At 40.9% G+C, this 14,383-nt stretch overlaps 1 protein-coding gene across 2 annotated transcripts in view; it reads left to right on the top strand.

Moving 5' to 3' along the window:
- The window catches only part of SUGCT (succinyl-CoA:glutarate-CoA transferase), a 719,796-nt gene that overhangs the window by 621,122 nt on the left and 84,291 nt on the right, over window positions 1-14,383 (top strand). For both annotated transcript variants that reach the window (XM_072760056.1, XM_072760054.1), the window contains one exon: window positions 148-211. In XM_072760056.1, coding sequence (XP_072616157.1) covers window positions 148-211 — 64 coding nt within the window. The remainder of the gene's footprint in view (window positions 1-147; window positions 212-14,383) is intronic.

The raw sequence follows: 14,383 nt of genomic DNA on the forward strand, positions 1-14,383 counted from the left end.
AAATATTTACTTTCAAATTAAAATTCTAAACATCTCTGTGTTTTGCAATATCTTTCCTCAGTCAGCGAAATAGGTGGCTTTTCAAACTTCGTGAGATTAAATAGTTTTATTTTGTAATTTGTTTTCTGTCTGTTTTTACATTTAAAGGTGTTACACAATGACCTCATTATGGAGATGAAGCATCCAACCGTGGGGAAGATAGCAGTCCCAGGTTTGAAAATTTTTGTCATTTCCTTTCATCTTTTCCTTCACTAATTGTTCCCTGTGCTGACCACTGCAGCTAATTGGTGATTCCCCCCAAACAATTTGTCAAGACATTATCCAACTTCTTCATTTGGATAAAAGCGCAACTCTAGGATCACACATATGCTGAGGCTACAGAATTGTGTCTTCGCTCCAGCAAATGTCCGATTGCCTCAGTGACCCAAAATGCTCTTATTATCTGACTCCATTTTGTGTAATTACATGCCCACAAAAGCACATAATATAATTACCAAAAACAAAGGACAATGGATATGGCCCCTATTAGGAAATGACACATTGCCAGTACATGAGTGAGAGCAGAAGCGAGGCACCATGGAGGTGGTGTCTGGGGAATGCTACTGATGGCTCAGGCCAGGGCATTTTCTTTCTGAACTATGGTTTACAGTACAGATCTCAGCTTTGTAGATAAGGAAACTAAATGTTTTCACTTAACTTAGAATACATTGAATTTTTCTAACTTGACTCATACCAAACAAACTCACTAAGACATTTTGGTCTCAGCCAAAATGCCAACTTTTTCACTTCTGGGAGAGTTCTCTTTCCAGAAGCCAGAAGCCTCATGCCTACTCTGAGAGCATCCGGACTGTCATGAGAGCTCATAACCAACCTACTACCCCCCCACAGACTTCACTTCTCTATTGATCATAATGTTACCATTCCTCAGATCTGTTGTCTCTGTTCAGGGCACTACTGGGAAAACTTGCCACATTCTTGTTCATTGGGTCTCTATTTCCTTGACTATCCACAAACCAGACACTTCTTTCTGTCTCTTCTTCTGAAAAAGGATAATGAAATTAGTTAGGACTTTGGTCATTGTTTACTTGAAGGTATGCTGGTTACCTTCCTTGAAATTTGGAAATTCCCCCAAACTCCTCACTCCCCTCAGTCAAACAGCATAGGGCATTTATTTCTCTAGATATCAGATCACATTTATTGAATAACTGTTATTGTTAAATTCATTATTGGTATTCAGATTGTTAAATTCATTATTGGTATTCAGATTATTGGTATAATCTGATTTTAAGATTCAGGATCAGCTTGATAATAATGTCCCGGAACAGATCAGATCATGGCCACTGGTCCAAAAAGGATAAGAGTAGGGAAGTATGATGAAAAAAGCAAGTTGAAAGAGAAAACTCAAGATGTAGAGGGGAATAAGGAACACTGTACATGAATTAAGGAAGATAACTAAGTGAGCAGGTGTGAGCATGTCAGAGACATGTGTTAACAGGGAAATGCTATATAGTGTAGATGGGTGGTAGTGAAAAAACGGCATGTTGATAAAAGCTAACAAAGTCGCTTGTTCATTACTCATATTATTGAGCATATACCATGTGCCAGGCAATGCTTTGGGTCCTGGGAATGCAAAAATAATGGAGCTCATATTCAATGGAAAGTCAAATAATAACAGTAGCCAGCAAATGTTCCTATAAGTGTAACTCATGATGAGTGCAAAGAAGAGTACAGAACATGTGTTGTCATGGAGAATAATAGAGGCAAATGGGACCTACATTAATTTGAATGATCAGAGAAAGCCTGGGAACTTATCAATGGAAAATTGTAGGATAATAAGAAGAGTAAATGACATGTGAAGAGTAAAAGAGCATTCCCAGCAAAGCCACTAGCATGTGAGAAGACTTTGAGGTGGGAAAGAGCCAGGTGTGTTTTAAGCCAATATGGCAGGTGAAGTAAGGAGCAGGAAATCAGACTGCCGAGAGGCAGAGCCTGGAAGCCCCACCAGATGTGCTTTTACTCTAATTTGATGCAGGGAAGTTAAATAGCATAATTTATAACTTAAAGCAGGGAGTCACATTAGAAAGTTGTGATGGGAGTTGAGGTGATTATATCTTAAGTTAGGGTTCATGGCAATAGTGATGAAGAGATGAGAATGGCCAAAATAAAAAACTTAAGCACAGTGTTTTCAGTGTGAGGAGACATTTAAAAACATCTTGTCTAGTAGTTTTTAGTTTAAATTTTTATTTTTTATTTTTTTAAAGATTTTATTTATTTATCCATGAGAGACCGAGGGGGGGTGGCGGTGGGGAAAAGACACAGGCAGAGGGAGAAGCAGGCTCCGGGATCAGGCCCTGGGCTGATGGCTGCACTGAACCGCTGAGCCACCCAGGCTGCCCTAGTTTAAATTTTTAAACAGGGGAACCGAGTTTCCAAGTGAAATCTCAATATTCTCAATATCTAAGATTAAAGCAGAGGTTAGCGCTCCAACCGTTTGGCTTTCCTTCTCCACTTCCGTCATGCTGTCTCCTCCAAACACCTGCTTGGAACCATGGGACTTAAAGAACATTCGAGAACCACTGGTGTAATTTAATTCTACAAGTTTACAGATGAGGTCATAATCATTACTATCCCCAATATAGAGAGGAAAAGGTAAACATTTAAAAGTTGATATAATTGTTAGTATAGTAAAGAGAAAAGTAAGTCAGCAGCCCATCTAGAAGGAACTCATTCGTTGTAATGCTCTCTAGATCTATCAGAGGTGAAATTGGCAGCTTTCCTGGTAAATGAATGGAAAATCAATCTTGGGAAGAGAGAAATTTTTTTTTTCCGATTCCTAAGGGAAAAGTATATCGCTTTTCTCATTTTAAGTTATATCACTTAGGTATTGTCAGAATAATGCTGTGTAACAAATAACCACAAAATCTCAGTGCCATTCAAATGGAAGCATTAATTTATTCCATCTACGTACACCAGGTGGGAGATAGATAACCTAGGCCAGACTTGCCTAAGTGGCTTTGCCTCTAGGTGCGAATCTGGCCAGGCATCTCTGTGAGATGGCCTCAGTCAGCTCTGCCCACATGTGCCTCCCACGTCCTCTCGTGGCAATGGCAAACAGAAACCACAAGAAACCCTTTTGTTCACATTCCATTGGCCAAAACGAATTTTAGGCTGTGTCCCAAGTAGTGGAGAAATATTTCTCTCTTTTTAAAAGAAAGAGCAAAGCTATAAGGTGAAAGCATGGGCATTCGGGGGGAGGGTGCAAATAACTGGGGCCCCAAATTCAATTTACCACAACAAAATTCTCAGATCTACAGCTGTCTCTTTTTTACTCATCATTTTTTATCTTCATTTCCCTTTGGAAAATTCTATTTTTGTTTCTTTAATTTCTATTGAGCTTTGGCATATTTTTGGTGTATCTACTTTATTGACTTACCTTATATTCTGTTAGAATTGTCAATAGAGGAAGTGCCAGCTTTCAGGTGAAATAGATATGTTTAGGTTATTTTTGGAATTAGCATCTGAGCATCTCTTGAGAGCTGCTAGCACATGAAAGGGGAGAGACAATTCTGCTTATGGACATCAAAGAAGTTGCTATATTGTATCTCCTAATTCTCTGTATCTTACTGAGAGGCCACTCACATAGGGTGAGAGATACTAAATGCAAAGGAAATTTATCAGTAAATAATTTTTTTCCTGTGGATTTCCCCTTTCACTGATTATATTTACCTATGATCGCGCTGCCTTTCTTTGTAAGGGCTGTTCCCATTGGAGACCTCCTGAATGCTGTAGAAATGACTGATTCTCCCACAATGCCTCAATGAGGTGAATCTGCCAAAACAGGCAACCCAGAGTGGAGCTAAAGTGATATTATGCTACATTGTGTTCTAGTTAGCTAGTGGAGACATATTTTTGAATTCATTAAATGCAGTTCTATATATATGTATATTACACACATATATATATATCTACATCATTACATTTATAGTAAAAATCCTTGTTAATGTTACTTAAAACTACTTATTTATATTTCCTTTGTCGTTAATGAAAGTCTTGTGACCTTTTCCTGAATTTTCCATACATTGCACTAATTTGCCTGAGCATATTCTAACTTAGTCATTTCTGAAACTCGTCTCATGAAGAACAACAATAATTCTTTTTTTTTACAACAATAATTCTTATACAGTACTTATTGTACCATTTTCAGAGATGTATAAATCCATACCATTCCCTCAGATTTTCAGTTGAAGAGCTCCCACATAGGAGGCTGCTAATTGATTAATGCCTTAAAGGGGCTAGTCAATTAATGTTTAATATACTTTGAACAAAGATGGGAAATTATTAACCTCTTCAAAAGTCTTTTTGACTACTTAAATAATTATTGTGAGTACTTAACACATTGTCCCAACATTTATAATCATTGCCACTATCAAAGTAAAGCAAGTAGTAGACCTAAACTATTTGCTTTATTAATTGTATCTATTGCAACATCTTCCCTTTTCATATCATTTCCCGCCACCTCCAATCTATTAGGAAATAATTAGGGAAGAAATTTCATTTGTGTATATGCATGTCTTTGATGAAGCATGCAAACTAGTTAATGCTCATGAATTATCTCTATGAGTTGTTGTTAGGCTAATACTATTGTTCTTTATTCCATATACTGTTCATTAAACTACTCTCTGATTGAACTTTAAAGCCTATTTGACAGTTAAAGGTGGAAAGAGACAAAGAGAAATTAATTATTAGTGGGGGTGTAAGTGAGAAAATGTATCATATCCCTCTTTGCTAGGCTTAAAGATTCTAGCATCCTAAGAGTTCCCAGAAGGGCGGCAGGTCACCACCAGTTTAATGACAGAGTTATCAGCACAGTGAGCACAGTGTCCTAATTTGCTCATAATTAACTAATAAGTAACTTGAGTACTGAGTTGAGTAGTAAAATTCAAACAGATAACATCAACTATTGTCTTCCCTATGCTAGTTGGAGCCCTGGTGATAGAGCTGTGACCAGGGCAGGCCCGGTTGCTCATGGGGCTACACTTCACCAGGGAAGACAGCGTGAGCAATAAATATGGGAAAGGGGCTGAGCATTTCCATGGAGAACCAGAGGCTACGCCAGGGAGCCCTCACCCAGTGCATGGCACCAGGGAAGTCTACCCTGAGAAGTGAAATGGAGACAGACACACAAGCCATGGCCAGCTGTCGATTGGGCCGATCTGGTGTGGGCTGTGGGGGCAGTGAGAAGGGCTCACAGGGAGGAAGTGGGAGGGGCAGGTTTCCCAGTCACCCTGGAAAGGCCGAGCTAATGACCAAACTAAAAACAAATCAAACTGTAAAGGAGATGTATGCTGAGCTCTCTGAGGTCCCCACCATCTGGAGGAGAAGGGACTTGGAAGAAGAGTTTGGGTAGGAGCCTCGACCTGGTTTGGCAGATGCTCTCACTCACTACTTTCAGGTGTAATTTCTAAAAGCCTTCTCACTCAGTTGAAGATTTTTGTGAAGCTCATAGTGTCCTGAAGTCTAAACTGTGCACGTGATAACAATTTGTGTTCACTCATTATGAAATTAAAAGGTACACCAAGGTTTATACCACAACCTTTCATCAGCTAGAGCTTGGCCATTATATAAACACCGCCTTACTTGTGACGTCAGCGGAAAGACCTTCCATTAGTTGTTATATTCCAAAGGACTGTGAGTTTCCACAGAGCCATTCGCCATTTCCATCTTCTTCTTGTAATTCCGCTGCCCACTGGTCATTTAGCCAGAGTGGAACATGCCGTCCTGTGTACTCTGTAGGTGCCAAACCGCCTTGGTTTTGAGTTCCAAACTTCAAAGGATATCACTGAAATAAAGTTTGATGTGTTACTCTAAAGTTTCTTACCATAACCTTTTCTCAGCTACTTCTCTGTGAATGTGCGTTGCAGTTGTTCGATTCTGGCAGCACTTGGGGGAATTATTTTAGTGGTGAGTGTGTCAATGCCATGAAAGGGAAGCAGTCTCCTGTGCATGTGAAATGGCTTGAAGTTGAGTAACCCTTGCCTGCTGGTACCCTGATCCGTGTTTTTCGGCAAGCAACTCTAAGGTTTTTTTTGTTTTGTTTTGTTTTGTTTTTTAAGATTTCATTTATTTACTCAAGAGAGAGTGAGAGAGCACAAGCAGGGTGAGATGCCAGCAGATGGAGAGGGAGAAGCAGACTCCCCGCTGAGCCGTGCTCAATCCCAGGACCCCGGAATCATGCCCTGAGCTGAACGCAGATGCTTCATCAACTGAGCCACCCAGACACCCCTCTAAGTTCTTTTCAATAAAACTTTTGTCAGAGGTGCCTGGGTGGCTCAGTGGTTAAGCTTTTGCCTTTAGCCCTGGGATTGAGTCCCACATTGCTCAGCAGGGAGCCTGCTTCTCCCTTTGCCTGTGTCTCTGCCTCTCTGTCTGTGTCTTTCGTGAATAAATAAAATCTTAAAAAAAAAACTTTTGTTAGGTCTTTCCCTCATAATATTTTAATATTCTTGTTTGGAACTTGTAACAATTTTTAGCTAGTCGTTGTTGGGTGCAGGAAGGACAGTTTCCCCTATGAATGAATGTAACCTAAACCAACTTACTGGACATGGACGTCTGGATTTTATAGTGATTTTTTTTAAAAAGTCAAAAGTACTTCTTTATTTGGTTGCCTGACATATTTTTTATTTCTGAATATTTTGCAAGACTTTTTATAAATGATGAACATCTTTCTTTTTAAGCTTCTGGAAAACAAAGATACTATCATTTTAAGTCAAACCAGCACCCTCTATAGCAACTAAGTACTTCATAGACATTTTCTGGATGATGATTAGAATAAAAATGACTAGGTGAAAAATAATTAAAAACATGATTTGTGACAATTTTAAGCAGTATGCATGTTTTTTTATGAATAGATTGGCTACCTATGGAAGTTATCTGAAAGCGATTTATTTTACTTTTTAGTTTGTTTCCAGTTCGAAGTACATACATTACATGGAGTGACCACCTAGTCTCTCGTATGGTCCCCAGTCTCCCTCTGCTAAGCCTTCATGCTGCCCTGATACTTCTAGCTCTTTTCTCCTTTAGATAGAAACTTAGACAGTGTCTCTGAAATCACATATTCTCCAAGTGCAGTTAAATTTCTATAATGGTTAACAGCAATGTGGAAAGTTGTCACAGATCTCACCGGGGAGAAAGAAAAATTAAGAGGAACCAAAGTTTCAGCTTATATCCCTCCATAAAGTTTAAAAATGTTGGTCCTCGAAAGGAATTCTGTGTAGAGCCAATCTGGGAGTGAAAGGTGAGATAAGTTATTCCTTCCAGGTAGAAAAATCTTTCAGATGACAACAGGAAGAGTGTGTAAAGTTTTCATGTTGTGTGTCGTGCTCAATCTATCTTCTCGAAAGAGCATACTCCTTCAGGGACCAGGTTAAGCTGTAAAGAGAGGAAAGAGATGAAAGCAAGGTTCTACAGTCTGTCAACAGAATGAGAGAAAGCTGGCAGGGAAATGAATTTTCAAATAGACTAGCCATGGTACTTCCCAAAGTCCTCAATTATGTTTAACTTTATTAAACCCTTAACCCATGGCAATGTACTGAGAGTTAAATAAATCAGTGTATTCCCAGATGATTTGACATTGAGTGCCTGCAGCCTTCTCTGGCAGTCCCATTTCAATGAGGCAGGGTCATAGACATTGTTATCCTTCAGTGAGAAATGAATAGCACAGTGACTTCCCTTCCTAGGAGAGCAGGGAGGAAGCAGGGGAGGAGTGAATCGCATCTCCAGGAATGTCTTTCCATCAGGAACTGGAGAAGCCCTAAGAGCCAAGTTACTGTCGCTGATATGACTTAGGGATCTCCATCAACTATGCTTATCTGTGCCATGAGGAAGAAATATTTCGTGAGAGCTGGGCTTTCATGCTCAGGGAATTCATGTTCCCATTCGTTGGGACTGGGAAAATGGCCAAGATCTCAGTTGTTCCTCTTCAGCGTGTCCTCATCAATCTCGACCCAAAGATAAGTGAATCTGTCTAGATGAGAAACTCTTGTTGCAAGGCAGCCCTGAGTTATCAATAAAGTTCTGGGGTGCAGAGTCGTTTTCACTATTAGAAAGTGATATGTAGGCCTAAAATTTTTTCTGGGTGAATATTTCATTGGATTTATACATTGAGGGGCTTTCTCCAAGTATCACTAGGCAGGATGATCTGGAGATTAGAGGTGTTCGAAATCCTCTGAGAAGACCATTGAATGTTGAACCAAATCTAGGAATCAAAACAAAACAAAATAAAAACAAAAATAAAAAGCCACAGGAAGGGGCACCTCGGTGGCTCAGTGGTTGAGCATCTGACTTTGGCTCAGGTCATGCTCCTGGGATCCTGGGATGGGGTCCCACATTGGGCTTTCTGCAGGAAGCCTGCTTCTCCCTCTCCCTACGTCTCTGCCTCTCTCTGTGTCTCTCATGAATAAATAAATAAAATCTTAAAAAAAAAAAGCCAAAGGAAGAGTAGAAGGCTCAGTGATGGTAAAACATTTTTTTTGTTGTTGTTATTTTGTCCCAAAAGGCAGATAAGACAATTTCTGGGATCAGTGCTTGAGTCCTTGCCATCTTAGCTGCAGCCAACTTTCATTGGGCACCCAGAGAAGTCTTTTTCTGGATCAAATTGAAATACTGACTTTATGATAAGTCTTTAGAGAATAAATTAATTAAATATAATTAGGCATGCAAACTGGCTGGAGAAGTAAAATCAGATGCCATGTTAATAACTAGGCACAAAGGGGCTGAAATGACCTTTCAGTTTGGACTTCCATGTTATGGATAATCAAGATAATCATTATTTTGCCTCCAAGTGGGCTTCTGCCGAGAATAAGTTAGTTGCTTGCCTTCATTTCTGAGTTTATTCAGAGAGCTAGTCCTCTCTGAAAGAGGAATGGCTTTGCTCTCTTCTAGCCTTATAGTAGGTAGAAACTCTTTGGTCCATGAAGAGATGACAGTTGGGCTGCATCCCACAGGAACATTGTTTTCTTTGAATATGCTTCCCAAGGGTGCCTGGGTGGTTTAGTCGGTTAAGTGTCTGACTCTTAATTTTGGCTCAGGTCATGATCTCAGGGTTGTGAGGTATGTGTCATTATGTATCAGCTTCTCTGGAACCATAATTCCATGTGTCATATCTTTATCTGCCATGGCATTAGCAGTACTTGTATCTCTGGGCTCATCCCCTGAGTAAGATCGGGATCCTGCACAGATGGGGAAGGAATGAGAGACCTTGAAATGCTTCCCCAGCTGGTCCTTCATCAGAGCATCAAGTTAGGCACAGTGGCCATGTGACTGTTGGAGTGGCTGGCCCATTGGCCCAACCAGCTCAGAACCCTGTGTCTGTGGAAGGTGTTTCTATGAACCTTGTCCTCCAATTATTGCAAGAAGCCACATGCTTTCAAATAATTAAGCAAAAACTGAATTTTAATTACATTAAAAATGCAAGAGAAAGGTAATACAAGCTATTTTAGGCATTTGAGGCGAGTGTATGGTAAAGCGCCAACAAGCTAGAGAAGCACTACCCCACAGAGATTTGAAGAATGTCCTCAGAACCACCATAAACCCCTCAAAGACCCAACCTACTTTTTCTTTTTTGCTGGGCCCTCAAGTCTGCCTGTGGCCTTAAGTAACTCACTTTGCCTTTTGGTGCCTTGTCTTCTTGTCCTAATGGGATTAATCTTTTCATTCTTTCAATTTAAAGGAAGAAAGCAGCTCACTGTACTTAAGTGCAAATATGTTTTGTGAATAGATTCTAATGGCCTCATTGCTGTGGAACATTCAAATATGAAAGGAAGGAGTGATGAACAATGAACATTTGCTGAGTCCTTCTCTATATATGATGTCTATGTGAGCACTTTAAAGACATAATTTGTTTAATCTCCAGGACAGTTCAGTAAGCCATTCGTTATGATGTCCATTTTTACAGATGGGAAAATTGACACTCGCTGAGTGTCACGGGGGCCAGTGGGCACCCAAGTCTGGGTATCCCTGAACTCTGTCCTCTTTTCCCTGATTACTAGCTACTCCTAAAGTTGAGCCAACCATGGAGTTTTCACCTTACCTTACCTTACCTTACCTTACCTTAAGACACAACTTAAGTTGTAATATGAAGGCCACTTAATGCATCTTTCGTGTTTCATTTAAAGATCAAATTGGCAATTTATTTAAAGAATGTTTAAATTTCAAGAATTTGAACTTAGATTGAGTCTATGTCCTTTGGGGATTAAGTTAGCTTTTTAAAACAATTTTTTTAAGTTGGCTTTTGTTTTTTTTTTTTTTTTTAACCAAGTCTATAATTACATTTCTATAAAAGACAAAAAAGCTATCGGGAAATATATTGTTAGGCCATTTTGATATTCTCAAGAGCATTTAAGTGTAAATGCACCAAAACATGTGGATTGCATTTCCCTCAAGTTGTACTGTTTTCACACATTAACAGAAAAGCAGCTTGAAAGGGGGAAAAAGAGAAATGTTTAGGACGTATATGCAGATTTCGATCATCAAAAGACACAAGATGTTTAGCTGCCACCCAGACTCACCCGGATTTCTCATCTTTCCCATGATCTGACCATGGCCCTGTGTGGACAAATTTCCTCTTGCTCAAGGGGGACTGATTTTGTTTTAAAGTTAGAGCCTGATTCCCTTTGAGTACCACTAATTAAACTGCAAACAGTGTGGTGTTGGTATAAGAAAGTTAAGATGATTTTTATTATTGTTCTGGTGAGTGGTTGATACTATATCTAGAGCAAGAATTTAAAAAATAAAAATGAACTATTGACAATTCCTGTAAGATTCCCCTTATATGAAGTACTTACATGAAGTGCAGAGTAGTTAAATTCATAAGACTAGAAAATGGAAGGATGGTTGCTGGGAGCTGGGGGAGGGAGAGTTGGGGGGTTAGTGTTGAACTGGTCTAAAGCCTCAGCCAGGGAAGACGCAAACGTTCTGGAAATGGGTAGTGGGAATGGTTGGACGACAGTGTGAATGTCCTTAATGCCACAGAGCTGTTCGGTAAATTTTACGTAACGGATATTTTTGTCACAATAAAAATATGATTACTAAAAAAAAGTGTAGCTAACCTGGCTCTGCAGGTCATAGCTGGAGATCATACACCTGAGCCTTCCGCATCTGCCTCAGTGACCTGTCCTATCTATTACACAAAATCGAACCCTGTGACTTATAATCATTAAGTAATAATGTGTGCCAAGGCTCAGTACATACAAGGAGTGAGTCGAAACACGTTGTGGGTAATTAATAACACTCCTAACAGTGTCTGCAGTAGCAGCAGCTCTTGGGGGGAAATAAAACTTGCCACATGATCAGTTATTTGTCAGACATTAAAAATGGAAATAGTCACAGATATTTCTCTAGGATATACAGTAACACAGGTCATTCTCCTGCTTACCGAACAGTTATCTAGTATCTCCTCTGTGCCAAGTGCGGGCTGACAAGGAACTCAGTCTAATAGGGCATTTGACAGTGACCAATCAAAGGACATGCAGTGAGGACAGGGAAGCCCTGGGACTGTCGCCGCCAGATGTGTGTGTTCAGCCAAAAACAGCCTCTTTATTCATCTTCCAACTAGGAGCTCTCGGATATGTGTGTTGGGTATAGCGTCAGCGGAGACCACGTGGTGTGAAAGCATCTTCGCCAAACAGCCTTGTTCTCTGACAGAACGTGCAGGTGAAAATAATAAATCAGGGATCACAGATGAGAATGTCACAGTTTGTTGAGGGGAAACTAGAGACACCATGTAGCATTTCCAAAATAGACTCAGCAGACCCGTGGTTTCTTGAAGTCCTAATAATTGTCCCACCAAGAAAGGCCTCTTGGCCAACACCTTTGGAAAATGTTATGTTAAACAAAGGTCAATGACTGTCCTTTACCTTGATGTTTCTCAGAACCGTTAATATTCTGAGATATGTTTGAAGTCTCTAAGAGGGAGACACTGAGTGCCATGTTTCTGTACATTATTTGACAGGGTAAGACCCCCTTTTTCCCCAAAGTCCCTAGTAAGATCCCATGGAAAAGCATTTCGTGTGTCCCCTCGCTAGGAACATGTGTCCCTTGGCAGCCACATGGGACAGCTTGTAATGGTCCTTTACTGGAGAAATCAGCCAGTTTATCCTAACAAAGGGAGGAGAAGCCAGATAAGAAAACTGACCATCCTCTGAGGGCTAGAATTTTCTCTTGTTTCTTAGCTCAAGGGAACAAGGGTCCTGAGGAATATCTGAAGGTTTTTTTTTTTTTTCCTTTTGTGAGGGTTGAATGCCCAGAAACACTGGGAGGGGGTCAGCCAGGAGCAGAGCCATGGGGGTTTCAGGGTGGCCAGGAGGCTGTGATGTGGAGGTGGGGGGGACACCTGCCCTCCAAGCTGGCTCACCCCCCACCAGAGAGAGCCACATTTGGCAATGAAAGGCACCGGGTCCGGAGAGAGGGCAATGCTGAAGTGCAGATCAGGAATAGCTCACACGGTGATGCTCTTGCACCAGGAGCAGAAACTATCCTGGGATCGAAAGAAATCACTTAAGGAGAAACACTTTCTCTTCATTGCTCCTCGGTAAAGCTGCATTAGAAGATTTTGCACAATTGTTCGTACGCTAGCTTGGAAAATGGAGTTGATTAAGTGGAAGGAAAAATTTCAAATGTGACAAAGATGATGAGGTGATTAAGGGGTAGACTTGAAGTAGCAAGATGTGGAGAATTTAAGATGTATGAGTGAGTAGCGATGACAGTGGGGTATATGATAGCTGCCTATAAATACCCAATTAATTGCCTAATGTGGCAAATGAGAAGAAACAGGCTTTGAGCACAAAAGGGAGGCTTGAATTTTGAAGTCTGTTAGGGAAACAGTATTTACCAGTAAGGGTGATTTGACTGCCATCACACGGGAAGGAAGCCGGTGGAGTTATCTGGAAAGAGGGTCGGGATGATAGTTTTCTCTTTTATAATATCCCGATGCCAGCAAAGTTTCTTTCTTTAAAACATACATCTCCATGTTTCTTAGGAGCAGAAATTGAAAAATAGAGAAGCCTATTTCACTGGCAGCAGGGTCTCCCGAGCCAGTAGCAACACACAGGGTCTCTCCCACCCTCTAGACATGGTTTCCCTTAAGCTGCATTATATAGGAATATTCTGGGCGGTAGGAATCATAGAAAATATGTGCCTCGTATTGCACTGTGTGGGGAGATAAGCTTGTAACATACAGCGTAAGAACAGTTACTTTAGGGGACACCTGACAAAACAAGCCAACAGTGAGTATGATGGTGCACTAGGTGTTGCACACAGTCTCTATCACATCGACACTGAGGGGAGCCGTCAGCATCCCCATTTTACAGATGAACAAACTGAGCCTCAGAGAAATTAAATAATTTGGCCAAAGTCACATCACCAGTAAATTATAGACTCAGAAGAAATTTGCCTTCTGGGCTGAGTTATTTAAAAAAAAAAAAAAAGTCCTGCCCTTTTATTGCAATGTCATGCTGCCTCCTGAAGGCATTTTTGATCATCACTTTTATACACGTTAGGCCAATGGCTGGGTGTATAGGGAGCACTCCTGAGAGCTGAGAGCAAATGGGCTGCTCCTGTTCGACACCCTGTGGACACAAGGGCCTTGCCCACACTCTGGGTACGGAATACGGTGGCACAGCTGGAGCAGGGTGCTGGCAAACAGGAATGGACTCAGCCAGGCCGGAGAAGAGGACAGTTGGCCCCAGCTACCCGCCCCCGCCCCGCCCTACCCCACCCCTCCCTCCCTCCCCTGCCATCAGAGCTGGTGTACGCAATCCTGTTGGATCTTGGAAAAGGCATCCAGATTTGATTATAACTTCTCTTTGTGGTCTTTGAAGATTTTTGTTATTTCTTCCCTTGCCTCATGGAGTTCAGATCTATTTTCACATAAACAAAAACGATTCCTCCTTTCTGAGCACTTCATTGTTGGTGGCATTGTGGAATGTCCCAGGAAGGGGGAAAAAGGGGGCCAATTATAAAGAAGAAATTCCTCTTTGGCTTGCATGTTTATATGAGAATGCCAAAGCCACCAGCTGTTGCCATAGCGGGCCTCGGTAAAGCCTTCTTTCCCAACTGCCCTACAGCATACACACAGCAGGGGGAGAGCATTCTAGTAGACTCCACAGAGGACGGAAAAAAGGCTCCCCTCAAAGTGGCATCCTGCATTCATGAGTTTTACAGCAACTTTAGGAAGTCCGCACTTTGGTACACTTAATTTCAGTAGGAAATTCCCAAATTATAAGCATGGAAGTGACAACTCAAATTCTAACCATTCTCCCAAATACCTTATCTCATCTTACCACTGAAGACTTAGTGTTTTCCTTGACTAGATGGAACGTAGATTGGA

Source organism: Vulpes vulpes, chromosome 5, assembly GCF_048418805.1.
Source record: "Vulpes vulpes isolate BD-2025 chromosome 5, VulVul3, whole genome shotgun sequence".
NCBI lineage: Eukaryota > Metazoa > Chordata > Mammalia > Carnivora > Canidae > Vulpes > Vulpes vulpes.